The sequence below is a fragment of the Tursiops truncatus genome, chromosome 15, assembly GCF_011762595.2.
Source record: "Tursiops truncatus isolate mTurTru1 chromosome 15, mTurTru1.mat.Y, whole genome shotgun sequence".
In the NCBI taxonomy this organism is placed as follows: Eukaryota; Metazoa; Chordata; class Mammalia; order Artiodactyla; family Delphinidae; genus Tursiops; species Tursiops truncatus.
In genome coordinates, this window is record NC_047048.1 from 43,806,989 (window position 1) to 43,821,176 (window position 14,188).

Below are 14,188 nucleotides of genomic sequence, written 5' to 3' on the forward strand. Positions count from 1 at the left end.
TTTTAAGGAACCTCCAGATCATTTTCCACAGTGGCTGCTGCAATTTATATTCCCACCAACAGTGCACAAAGGTTCCCTTTTCTCCACCTCCTTGCCAACACTTCTCTCTCGTCTTTTTGATAGTAGCCATTCTGACAAGCGTGAGATGATATCTCATTGTGGTTTTGATTTGCATTTCCCTGATGATGAGTGTGCTGAGTGTCTTTTCGTGTACCTGTTGGCCATCTGTATGTCTTCTTTGGGAAAATGTCTATTCAGATCCTCTGCCCATTTTTAAACAGATTGTTTTGTTTTTTGCTATTGAGTTGTATGAGTTTGTTATGTAATTTGGATATTAGCCCCTTTTCAGAGATATGATTTGTAAATATTTCCTCCGCTTCAGTAGGCTGCCTTTTTTTTTTTTTTTTTTTTGCCGTACGCGGGCCTCTCACTGTTGTGGCCTCTCCCGTTGCGGAGCACAGGCTCCGGACGCGCAGGCTCAGCGGCCATGGCTTACGGGCCCAGCCACTCCGCGGCCTGTGGGATCTTCCCAGACCGGGGCATGAACCCACGTCCCCTGCATCAGCAGGCAGAGTCCCAACCACTGCACCACCAGGGAAGCCCAGTATGCTGCCTCTTTGTTTTGTTGACGGTTTGCTTTGCTCTGCAGGGCAGGAACATTTTAAATTGTGGCTGCTTTGCCAGATTTCCCTACAACTCCACTGGCAGCCCTGGTTCCTGCTTCCCAAGCCCTCTTCAACACAGCCATGGCCAAGCTGTTTGCTCTGCCATTCTGTCAGGTAAACAATGAAAACTGATAGTTTTACTAGGTACTGATCTAATTCATCTTGTGTGCGTGTGTCTGAGTATTTCCTTTTCTGTGAACAGGAACATGTACATGTCCTTCTGTACATGTCCATTGCCAATTATTCTGTAAGAGTATGGTCATTTTCTTACTGATTTTAAGAGATTTTTATATATTAAGGAAATCAGCTATCGTGGTAGAATGTGTTGCAAATTTTTCCCCATTTTATTATTACTTTTTGACTTTACAATATTTTTTCAATACACAATTTTACTATGTTAATGTATTTAAATACATCTAATTGTTTGTTTGGGGTTTTTTTTGGCCGTGCTGTGAGGCTTGTGGGATCTTAGTTCCCCAACCAGGGCTTCAACCCAGGCCCCGGCAGTGAAAGCACCAAGTCCTAACCATTGGACCACCAGAGAATTTCCTAAATGTATCTAATTTATTACAGTTTGATACAATTTATCTTATTTGATGAATTCTGGGGTTTGTGTCATAATTAGAAAGGCTTCCCCAATGAGACAGTTTTAAAAGTTAACCAAACAGTGTTTTTAAAATGTAGTTTTAGTTTTTACATTACTTTAAGAACCCCCCACACATGCTTTTGAGTACTCTCAGGCACAGCAAATCATTGTTTCGGGGTGGATATGATTTTTAGAACAATTTCAGAATCATTGGAAGGCAAATATAATATTCGAACTGGGATAATACCATTTTTGGATAAAATCAAGGATGGCAATAAAATCCTGAGGCATTCCCAAAGGGAACTTTCAGAAGGGTGCAGAATCATCACAGGTCAGTAATATAAATACAGAGTCTCCCGAGGTAAGAACTGTGAAAAGCCACACTTGGGTGTGCAACTTGCGGTAAAGTTGTTTTTAAATGACTTGTTTGGAGACCATGAAATGTGAGGAGTGTTCATCCTTGTAGAGGAGACTCTGTTTTCTCCTTCTACTCCACTCACCCCTCACTCTGCTCTCAGTGCTTCACCCTGAGACCAGACGCGTGGGGCTTTTCCCACCAGGCAAATCTCAGACACCAGTTGGGTGCCCAGCATTCAACTCCGTTCTGACACCATCTACCTGGAGGCGGCGTCAGACCCCACAGGTGAGGGCTCAGTCCTGCAAGACTGCCCACCCTTCCGAGGCCCTTCTCAAGTCCAGGTAGTCAGCTGGGCTTCTGATCGACCAGCTGTAAATCAGAGGTTCCTATGACCCCCTCCTGAGATTCTGTAGTTTGCTAGAGAGACTCACAGAATTTAGGAAAACAGTTTAGTTCTTATTGCCAGTTTATCACAAAGGATACAAACGAACAGGCAGGCGGAAGAGACACGAGGGGACGGCATCAGGGAGGGTGCGGGGCTTCCACACTACCCGGGCCCACCACCCTCCCGACTCCTCACCACCCTGGGAGCTCTCCGAACCCTGTACTCTGTGGGTTTTTATGGAGGCCTCTCATTACGTAGGTTTGATTGATTAAGTCATTGATCTCCAGCCCCTGTCCCCACCCCAGAGGTTGAGCCTAGGAAAGGCGGAATCTCTGAGCGCTCTAATCACTTGGTTGGTTCCCCTGTGGTTACCTAGAGGCTTTCCAAACATCATCTCATTAATGCAAATTCAAGTATGATTGAAAGGGCTAATAGGACTGAGGACAAAAGACCAAATGCAACAAAAGATGCTCCCATTGCTCTTATGCTTAGGAAATCCCAAGGGTTCGGGGAGCTGTGAGCCAGGAGAAGGGATGAAGACCAAACATATATTTCATACTATAAATCATGACATCACAGGCCTGGAAAGAGGCTTTAGGTGGGTGGGGTTCCCACAGCCCTCCTCAATACTGTAAGGGCTGGAAATTCCCTGGTGGTCCAGTGGTTAGGACTCCTCGCTTTCACTGCCTAGGGCGCAGGTCCGATCCCTGGTCAGGGAACTAGGATCCTGCAATCCGCCTGCCCTCCCCACTCAAAAAAATACTGTAAGAATTATCAGAGCCTGGCCCCGCCTGTGTGGCTCCAGAGGCCAGAGCTCAGACTACAGGGAAGTTGCTGATGAGGAAAGATGTCCTGAAAGAAGACGGCTCTTCATTCACACGTCAGCATTCAAGGGTGCCCGAGAAAGGGGTCCCTGCTTGGGGTGAGAGGTCAGAATCGGGCACCTCCAAGGCCTCTTCACACTCAAGGTCCTTGGATTCGCCTTGAAAATTATGTTGAGTTTGTGGCGGGATAAGCACACCACATGTAGCATCTCTCTATTTTGAGCTACGGTAACGACAATGGCTTGTGTTGATGGAGAGCTTACTGGGTGTCAGGCATGGAGCCAGTGATTTCAGCATCACAGCAGCCACGGGCAGGTACCCGTCATCTCTGTCACACAGCCCAGAGGCTGGGACTGTCTGAGCTGAAGGTCAGTGGCTGAGGAGATGAAGGGCCCCATTAGGACCCAGGTCTGGAGGCTTCCGAACCCCAAGCTGGTGTGCCTCCCAAGTTAAGAGTGTCTCCAGATGAAATTTTTCATCACATCAGACCTTGCATGTAGCTATTTATCAAAAGCAGGTTTCTCTGCTGAAGAATCAATCATCACGATCATAATGAGCATGGAATACTTTTTTTATATATATAAATTTATTTATTTTTGGCTGCATTGGGTCTTCATTGCTGCGCAGGCTTTCTCTAGTTGCAGTGAGCGGGGGCTACTCTTCATTGCGTTGCACGGCTTCTCATTGTGGTGGCTTCTCTTGTTGTGGAGCACGGGCTCTAGGCACTCGGGCTTCAGTAGTTGTGGCACGCAAGCTCAGTAGTTGTGGCTCATGGGCTCTAGAGCGCAGGCTCAGTAGTTGTGGCGCACGGGCTTAGTTGCTCCGCAGCATGTGGGATCTTCCTGGACCAGGGATCAAACCCATGTCCCCTGCATTGGCAGGTGGATTCTTAACCACTGCACCACCAGGGAAGTACAAGCATGGAATATTTAGAAAAATAGTTATAGAGTCAAGAGAAATAAAAACTAGCTCCAGGCCTGACTGCCTCTATCATTTTAACAGTCCCTGATGTCTTGCTTTTCTGTGTTATTGATTGGCGGATAGAGGTTTCTGTCTAAGAGCTTAAGTGCAGTCCTGTAAACCTTAGTGTCTGCCTCAGGTCGATGTGGCTCAGAAGCAGATATCCCCCTATAAGGTATTCTCTCCGGAGGCCTCTCTGAAGGTCAGGAGAGCGCCAGAGCTGCATGTTTGTGGCACAGAACACAGGCAGTGGGATGGCTCCAAACATAACTTCCAGGGCTCAAGGTGCTCAGCACATATGGCTGGGGGTTCTCCAGACCCACCCAGAGGACAGCTCAGGATCAGATGGGTTTGCACATGAGAATGCCAGAGCTCAGAGGCATGCAGGGACTTGTTCTAAAGCAACAAGGAGAGAGGGGAATACAAACCAGGGTTTTCAGCTTTCTGGGGAGGAAGAGATTTCTAATGACTTTTTTAAATGACTCTCTATGCATTGGAATATTATTTGGCAGTAAAAATGACATAATCTATAACATGGATGAACCTTGAAAACTTTAGGTCAAGTGAAAGAAGCCAGACACAAAAGATCACATATTGCCTGATTCTATTTACAGAAAATGTCCAGAAGAAGCAAAATCCATAGAGACAGCAAGCAGACTGGTGGTCACCTGGGGCTCTGGGTGGGGATGGGGGAGAACTGGGAGTAGCTGCTAATTGGGGGCGGATACAGGGTATTGGGGGGTGATGAGAGGGTTCTAAATTTAGATTATGGTGATAGTTGTACAGCTCTAAAAATACTAAACACTATTGAATCAGGCTCTTTAAGTGGGTAACTTATAGTATGTGAGTTACATCTCAATAAAGCAGCTTAAAAACTGGACTGGAACTCTGGGAAGGGAGCTGCCTAAAACAGTAGGTTTCCCCGCAGAAAGTTCCCCTTATGCTTAACCACGTCTTATCATTTTGTTCCAGTCTGAAAGCACAAGATCCTTTCTTCCTTTTTCAACTCTTAGGCTTTTTTAAAAATTGATTTCTTTCAGTTCATTCATTCATTTTGATTTAATTGACATATAACACTATATTGGTTTCAAATGTACAACAGAATGATGCAATACTTGTATACATTGTGAAATGATCACCACAAGTCTAGTTACCATCCACCACCTTACATAGTTAGAAAATTTTTTCCTTTTTTTTTCTTGTGATGACAACTTTAAGATCTACACTCTTAGCGACTTTCAAATATGCAATACAGTATTATTAACTATAGTCACCATGCTGTACATTACATCCCCAGGACTTATTATTTTATAACTGGAAGTTTGTACCTCTTGACTCCCTTCACCCATCTCACCCACCCCCGCCCCCCACCTCTGGCAGCCACCAATCTGTTCTCTGTATCTATGAGCTTGGTTTTCTGGTTTGTTTGTCTGTTTCGTTTTTTAGATTCCACATACAAGTGAAATCATACAGTATTTGTCTTTCTCTGTCTGACTTATTTCACTTAGCATAACATCCTCTAGGTCCATCCACGTTGTCGCGAATGGCAAGAGTCCTTTCTTTTTTATGGCTGAGCAGTATTTGCTTGTATACACATACCACATCTTTATCCATTCATCCATCAATGGACACTTAGGATGTTTCCATATCTTGGCTATTATGAATAATGCTGCAATGAACATAGGGGTGCATATATCTTTGAATTAGCGTTTTTGTTTTCTTTGGATAAATACTGAGGAGTGGAATTGCTGGTTCAAATGGTAGTTCTATTTTTTGTGCCAGGTCTTAGTTCCTGCATGTAGGATCTTCGTTGCGGCATGCAAACTCTTAGTTGGGGCATGAGGGATCTAGTTCCCTGATCAGAGATCGAACCCAGGACCCCTGCACTGGGAACGTGGAGTCTTAGCCACTGGACCACCAGGGAAGTCCTTCTTTTTAGTTTTCTGAGGAATCTCCATACTGTTTTCCATAGTGGCTGCACATTCCCACCAACAGTGCACAAGATTCCCTTTTCTTCACATCCTTGCCAACACTTGTCTTTTCATGCACTTGGCCATCTGTATGTCTTCTTTGGGAAATTGTCCATTCAGATTCTCTCCTCATTTTTTAATCAGGTTGTTTGTTTTATTTCTGTTTTTGTTTTTGCTTTGCTATTGAGTTGTATGAGTTCTTTATGTATTTTAAATATTAACCCCTTATCAGATATGTGATTTGCAAATATTTTCTCCCATTCAGTAGGTTGCCTTTTCATTTTGTTGATGGTTTCCTTTGCTGTGCAGAAGCTTTTGAAAGACTTGTACACTGCAAACTATACGACATTGATGAAAGAAATTGAAGAAGACACAAATAAATGGAAAGATATTTCATGCTGTTTGGTTTGGGTGGAGTCCTACCAGGAACTCCCACTGAGAAAACAAGAGGATATTTGGCTCCACAGGAAATTTGGGGGGCAGAGAGGGAAGCTCAGTGTCCTGGGTTAGCAGTGCAAATAGGCTTTCAGCAAGAAGACTTCCTTCACTTCTCTCTTGGATGGACCCTTCATGCTCAGCTCAAAGCTTCAGCTGGAATGTCTCTGCACAGAATGAATCTCAGGAGGAACTCAATGTTGCTTCCTAGAGGCTTGGATTTGCAAAGGCTTCCTGTTTCACGGAGGCTGTTTTTGGTACTTAAGCTCATTCTAGCTTTTACTTCTGACCTAGTGAGTTGTTTTTTTTTTTTAAAGAATATCTTTATAGAGGTATTTTCCTACAGTAAAATGCACAGATCTTAAGAATATAGTTCAAACCACTGTGACAGAGGCACTCATATAGCCCATATCCCTATTCTGTCACCCCAGAAACTCCCCAGGCAATCCCCCTTCCCTTGGCCCCTGGGGGACCGTTCTGAATTCCATCACAACACATTACCTTTGCCAATTCTGGAACTTCATGTCAATGAAATTGTACAATATGTGCTCTTCTGTGTCTGGCCTTCCACTTGGCATAATGTCTGTGAGACTCACCGGTGTCATTCCTTTTTATGGTTGAGTTAGTATTCCACTATTTCAATATCTTACTTTGTTTCTTCACTTTCCTGTTGATAGTCACCTGGGCTGTTTCCAGTTTGGGGCGTTAGTGATAAGGCTTCTGAGAACATCCTCGCACAAGCTGTTTTGTGGGCATAGGTTTTTATTTCTCTTGGATGGATACCTAACAGTAGAATGGCTGGGCCACGTAGCAAGTGTATGTTTAACTACTGATTATTTTATTATGAGAAACTGCCACACTGTTTCCAACGTGGCTGTAATGGTTACACTCCCTTGAGCAGCACTCCACCGCCCCACCACCACTCTGTGCTGTTGGTCACTTTCTTTTTTTCTTTCTTTTTTTTAAAGGCTGCTTTTTTTTTTTTAAGAGCATTTATTTAGTTAGTTTATTTTTGGCTGCGTTGGGTCTTAGTTGTGGCACGCGGGATCTTCATTGAGGCACACGGGATCTTTCCTTGTGGCACGCGGGCTCTTCCTTGCGGTGCGCGGGCTTCTCTTTAGTGTGGCGCACGGGTTCCAGAGCGTGTGGGCTCTGTAGTTTGCAGCATGCAGGTTCTCTCATTGAGGCGTGCGAGCTCAGCAGTTGTGGCACGTGGGCTTAGTTGCCACGTGGCATGTGGGATCTTACTTCCCTGACCAGGGATCGAACCTGTGTCCCCTGCATTGGAAAGCGGATTCTTTACCACTGGACCACGAGGGAAGTCCCTGTCGGTCACTTTCATGTTGACCAGACCATTGTATGTAGCAGGTAAGTCCTGCTGCCTGCTGGGGTTTTAATGTGCGTTTTCCCAATGTGATCTAGTGAATTTTAAAGAGGCTTCAAGAATTCTGCCCAGGCCAGCCACCTCCCACGCCTCAGTCCACCCTCGCCTGGAATGCGGCATGTAGAACCATGGGGATTCGCTCTATTTGGGGTACATTCATGGGGCATGCGAGTGTGAGGCAGTGCTGGGGACATGGGGCCCTCCCCCAGGAGCATACACTCCAGGTCAGGGGCAGCACCCTCTGTAAGGGGCAGATTCAGGCCATACAGTCTCTGTCACGATGCTCAGATCTGCCGTGGATGTGTGAAAGCAGCCCTAGAGAAAATATAAAGGAATGAGTGTAGCTGTATTTGTAGACACTGAAATTTGGATTTCATGTAATTTTCGTACATCATGAATTATCTTTCTTTTCACTTGTTTCAATCATTTAAAAATGTAGGGCTTCCCTGGTGGCACAGTGGTTAAGAATCCACCTGCCCATATGGGAACATATGTTTATGTATGACTGATTCACTTTGTTATAAAGCAGAAACTAACACACCATTGTAAAGCAATTATACCCCAATAAAGATGTTAAAAAAAAAAAAAAGAATCCACCTGCCAATGCAGGGGACACAGGTTTGAGCCCTGGTCCGGGAAGATCCCACATGCCATGGAGCAGCTAAGCCCGTGCGCCACAACTACTGAGCCTGCGCTCTAGAGCCCACGAGCCACAACTACTGAGACCATGTGCCAAAACTACTGAGCCCACACGCCTAGAGCCCTTGCTCTGCAACAAGAGAAGCCACCACAATGAGAAGCCCGCACACCACAACGAAGAGTAGCCCCTGCTCGCCACAACTAGAGAAAGCCCGCGTGCAGCAACAAACACCCAACGCAGCCAAAAATAAATAAATAAAATAAATTTATAAAAAAAAATGAAAACGTAGACAGCGTTCCTAACTTAAGGGCCATATAAAAACAGGGGGTAGGCCAGCCTGGGCTGAGGGTGGGCAGAGGCAGCCCCCCGAGATGCCGCTCGAAACCAGGCCGCAGGACCTTCACTTCAAATCCGCCCCTCCAGTGAGGGACTCCCCAGGGGTGAGGGCTGCAGAGGGCAAGATCCAGACCAGGGAGGCCTGTGGATGTTGGTTGTGTGTCCTTCGCCGCCCCTCACAGCCCCACAGGCTCCACAGTTCGGGGGCTCCTTCTCTCTCCCCACCCCCAGCTCTCTCACTGACCCCAGCTCGGACCACTTCCCCTTCTGCCTGGTCCCTGTGGGATGGGACACATAAGAATGCCTGCCCGCTGCAGTCGGGTGCCTGCCTTCACCCGTCCCCTCAGTCCCCCAGGCCCAGCCTGAGGACATGCTAGGGAGGGGCTGAGGCTGGTTTACCAAGCTTACCTGGCTGGGGTTGTGGTTTGCAGGAGCTGTGCTGGGCTCAGCCCTCTGCGGAGGGGCTGTGCTGTCTATAGCCTGGCTAGGATGATTCTGGGGAGTGTCTGGGAGGCAGGGGAGCCCATGAGGAAACTACCACAGGAATCCCAGCAAGAGGACCCAAAAGAGCAGCTAAGGATGGACTAGATACATAGGGAATAAAATGGCTGGAGGACCCAGACTTCATCTTGGAGGACCGGCTCCTGAGAGAGAGTCCTTGGGAGCTTGGGAGAGAAGGCAGGCCCACCAGGCCTGATGCTATTGGCACTGGATATGTGAGCAAGCAGGAAGGCTTTGGCCTAAAGAAGGATCTGGAGCCCCGTTGGGTGTGGAGGGAGGGCAAGGAAACAGGATGAGCTGTGGAGAAAGATGGTGGAAGGCCCTGGGCCGCACCTGTGACCCCCCCCACTGGGGCCCTGCCCCAGGACCACACCCACAGACACTCCCCACATGGGGGAGCTCCCACGTGTGCAGTGATGAGCTTGCACACCACATGTGACCGAGCTTTTCCAGATGCCACGGATTCACCCACTCCCCCTCCCTGCGACCCCTCCCCCCCAGCTATGTCCACCTCTAACGCTCAGCGCCATCCTAGGTCTGCAGGCCCAGAGATTGGCCAGTCTTAGAAACTCACGTGAGTGGAATCCTTCAGGCTGTGCTCTTTAGCGCTGCCCACTCTCACTCAGCACTGTTCGTCTGCGTATTGGATGTGGTCTATCATTCTCACGGCTGGGGACTGTGCAACTGTGGGAATATGCCACAGTTTATCAGTCCAGCATTGGTGGGCATTTGCGTGGTTTCCAGTTTGGGACTGTTCTGAATATTTGAGTATTATGAGCATTTCTGTACATGCCTTCTGGTTGGTATAAGCATTCATTTCTGTTGGGTATTTTCTCTGGACTAGAATTGCTGGGTCAGAAGTAGGTGTTTGTTTAGCTTCAGTGAATATTGCCAGTTTTTCAATGTTAAACCAACCTGTAAGGACTCTCCTTGATGCAGAGACCCCAGAGGCCAAGATAGGATCAGGGAGGAGCAGTGGGAGCAACACTGAAGCCAGGGACCCGAAGACGGCCCTGGGGAACAGCAGTGGTGGTGCTAGTGGGTGTAGACTGGAGGGTTGCTGGTGAGAGTGAGCAAGAGGGCCCCAGATGAGGACCTGCAGGTAGGAACCAGGTGAGCAGCTTTAGGGAGGGGGACGAGCAGGAGGAGACACCGTCTCAGGGAGTGGACATGAAGAGAGTTGCTGGCAGGAATGGGCCATAAGTCCAGGACCTCACCCTCAGCTCTGGAAGTTGAGAAACTCAGCAATACTCCTTCACCCAGGGGTCGGTGCGCGGCCCCTCCAGCAGGCCCCTCCCATCCTGCGACCCCGCCCTTCCTCAGGCCCCGCCCCTCACGTGGTCCGGCGCAGCGCGCAGGCGCACCCTCTGCACCTCCCTTCCTCGCCGCCGCAGCGCAGTGCGCAGGCGCGGCCTGGCAGCCGGCGAAGCTGCAGCATCCTCCGTGCGGGCGTGTCCCCGCGGCTTATCTTGCCCTCCTCCTCCTCGTCCTCCTCGGACTGCCGGCGCGATGGCGAAGCCGCTGACGGACGGCGAGAGGCGGAAGCAGATCAGCGTGCGCGGGCTGGCGGGGCTGGGCGACGTGGCCGAGGTGCGGAAGAGCTTCAACCGGCACCTGCACTTCACGCTCGTCAAGGACCGCAACGTGGCCACGCGCCGCGACTACTACCTGGCGCTGGCGCACACGGTGCGAGACCACCTGGTGGGCCGCTGGATCCGCACGCAGCAGCACTACTACGAGCGCGACCCCAAGGTGAGGCTGCACCGGGGTGGGGAGAGACCCCCGGTGAGGAGGGACCTCCCCGCGAGATGGGGAGAGACCGCCCCCAAGTGAGGACAGACCCACGGGTAAGGAGAGACCCCCTAAGATGGGGAGCGACACCCCGCCCCACCCCCCCCACCCCCGGAGTTGAGGAGAGATCACCGGGTGAGACGGCCCCGCACACGGCGTCGCCTAACCCTCACCTCGCGTACTGGGCGGCCTGGAGCCCTGTGGTTGGGGCCTAATATCCGGGCGGGCAGAGATGGGGGGCGTCACTGGGAAGCCTGCTGAGGAGAAGGAGCCCTCAGTGATGGACTCTGCCTTCCAGGCGCTCACACCTGCCTTGAAGAACTTCATTTAGCTTAAGGTTGGCCGACGTTAAGGAATTGTTTTCTTTTTACAGTTTACACACATGTAGGTTTATGGTAGAAAAGTACAAAATACATGAGAGAAAATGTGCTCATCACCTCCGTTATTAACTGTGTTAAAATATAGGTGCATGTCCTTCTACATCTTTTCCTGTTCTTGAATATATATGCACACTTTTAAAAAGCATGTTGTATATACAATTTTGTGGCTCTTCTGTTTCATTCATCAACATTTGTAGCTTTTTCAACAGCTTTCCAAGTCAGTAAATATGATTCTCCAAAGTGGTAGTTTTCGGTTTGATGGGTATGGGCTTGGCCAGGCCCCTGCTACCAGTTTTGTTTGTTGGTTTTTGTTTTTTTCCTCTTGACCGTGGAAAGTTTTAGCTTTTCTACTATACTAATGTAGAGTGAAAACTGGTGAGGAAAGGACACACTTGCAGGCCTGAAGCCAATTTGCAAAGATTTGACTTGCAGTGCACACCTGAGCACTGGGCAGTTGCTTTGTTGATAGTATTTTACAGTATTTTTGTAGGGCGTTAAGAAATGTTTAATAATTGCTAAGTCTGAGATTGGTTGCCTTTCCAAACTTATTCTGGGGCACTCTTTTTTCCTAAAAGAGAGGTGGTAAAAAGGACAGATTTGTTAGAATACCAACTAGGATCTTCATATTTAGTATGCAAGACAGTGAAGAATGGAGTGGCACCAAATGGCTGAAACAGGTTATTTCAACAAGGGCTTGGGATGACTTTGCCAGGGAAACTGGCCAACAGGCAGTGGCTCCCCCAGAATTCCCTGCTGATGGCAGAGCTCTGATTTGCAATATCATTGTTATTCATGTAGCAGGTGACATCTCTGATGGCATATTCAAGGGTATTTCCCTGCAGCTGGACCAGAACACACTGCAACACCGTGGGGTCCCATTAGAGTGTTTATTTATATTTAGATCCTGAAAAGGCTAGTGATGGGCTCAGGGATTACAGAAATAACCTTTCATGAACAGGATTAAATCCCTCTAACAAAACAGGTTTGCTCATCCTCACTGATTGCTATGGTGGCTATAGGTGTAAACCTTTCTCTTCTTTAAAGCCACACAGCCTGTAAATGGAAGGTTGTTTGCTTGTCCTGGATAGGAAGGTCATCTGAAAGTGGAAACTTGGAATTTGAGTGCTTCAGTCTGGCTAATTCATGTTGAAAATAAGCTCATCATCTCCTTTTTCTGCAAAAGTTACATGTTTGCTTGTAAAGGACAAGAAACAAGCCCCAGGAGGATCAGAGCTGAGGGGACGTGGAAGGTCTCCCAATAAGAATCCTGCAGAGCCACACCCCCAGCCTAAGAGCGGCTTCAAGGATGTGAACCACTGCACTGCAGACTTAGGCAGCCTGACGATCTAAACAATAAGTTAAAGTGCTTGTATTTAATATTTTTATTTACTTTAAAACAGTTATGCAAGTCCTTGTGATCATTGGAGAAAAAATTAGAAAACACAGATAAGCCAAAAGGAAAAAATTAACTGTAATCTCACCACCTAGTGGTAACACTGTAAATGCTACAAACATCTTGTGTTCCACATCTTTTTTTCTGTGCAGGTAGAAACATTTGTTTTTATTACACAAACTAGTATAGTGCTATGCTGCACCTATTGTTTCATAACTCTCAAGCACTCTATTTTTGGTAATAGTAGAAACGGTTGAAGCTCAGTGCTCAGAGGAGGAGTTTTCAAGTAAGCTGGCAAATCAGCAAGTCAAAAAATCAGGCTAAAATTAAGAAGTCTGCTCTTGGCAGGAGGCAGGCTTAGTTCTAAAGTCGGCTCCAGGAGTCTCTGAAGTGATGGCAAGGTCAGGACTCCACTGCAAACTCAGGGACGGAAAAGAGCTGGGTGGTGAGGGATGGCTCACAGAAATCCAGGCTCCTCCTGGCTTTACCATTTGGCCTGTTTGACCCTTGGGCTTGGGTGGATTTCTTAACCTTTCTTGGTCTCAGTTTCTTCATCTTTAAAATAAGGAAGGTCAAGCTAGGTAATCCATCCCTGAGTACCTTGCCATTCTAAAACATTACAGCTTTGTGTTTGCTGATAAAATGTTTCCACTTGATATTAACATTCCATCCAAAAAGAATTTGAGAATGCTTAAGCAAGATATGCTGCAAAAGTTTCAACTTCATAGAAGACCTCAAAGAGAAAGTTGGGGCAAGACAGTAAGGGTAGGAAAGTGGGTTAAGTTCAGATACATGGTCAGGAGACAAAATGCAGATGTAAGTTCTGGCAACCAAAGCAAATTGCAGATCATGCCCAGTTATGGGAGTCATGGAATCTCTGCAGTAAATTCTAGAATGAGCAGATGCGAGATTTCTTCCATGGGTCTTTAAAGGAGATGTTGTACGATGTGGACAGCTGGCCTGATTGCATCCTTGTAGTGGATGGACTGGCCAGTTTACCATGGCTCTTCCTCATGAGCTCTTGGCATAACCATAATGGTGGACTAAGGAAAGGAGCTCTACCACTGGGTCCAAACAGCTGTCCTAAATATTTCTAGTAAGATAATCATGATGAATACAATTAATCTTATGGTTTGGCTGGATCTGGGAGTTAAAGGAAGATGATTTAGAGCAGTTTTTTGTTGCCTTGGCTGCACACAACCCCTACTTCTGAAATTCTGTTTGAATTAGGCAGGAGTGGGTCCAGCACTGGGATCTTTTTGACCCACTCAACTGTTCTGATGTGTTTGCCCTCATCTGTGTGAAGTTGACCTTGTATCCCACGGGCAAGCTTCCCTGATAGCAGAGAGCTCAGAGTTACTTTCTCTGGCCAGAAGCAGGGGAGGGGCAGATGTTTCATGTTGCTGATTACCCTGACAGCTTGCCAAATGGAAGGTAGGCTGAAGCCGTCATTTATGAGATTAGGAAGCTTTGGATGTGTGCCGTGATTTTTCTTAGAAGACAGTCTAGCCTCTGCTCCTGCAGGCTGTGATGGTTAATTTTGTGTATCAACTTGGCTGGACTATGGTGCCCAGATATTT

General features: G+C 47.4%; 1 protein-coding gene across 2 annotated transcripts in view; it reads left to right on the forward strand.

Moving 5' to 3' along the window:
• Positions 1 to 10,442: 10,442 nt before the first annotated feature.
• PYGB (glycogen phosphorylase B) overlaps positions 10,443 to 14,188 on the forward strand; it is a 53,077-nt gene continuing 49,331 nt past the window's right edge. For both annotated transcript variants that reach the window (XM_033840631.2, XM_033840632.2), the window contains exon 1: positions 10,443 to 10,796. In XM_033840631.2, coding sequence (XP_033696522.1) covers positions 10,554 to 10,796 — 243 coding nt within the window. In that variant the 5' untranslated portion in view covers positions 10,443 to 10,553. The remainder of the gene's footprint in view (positions 10,797 to 14,188) is intronic.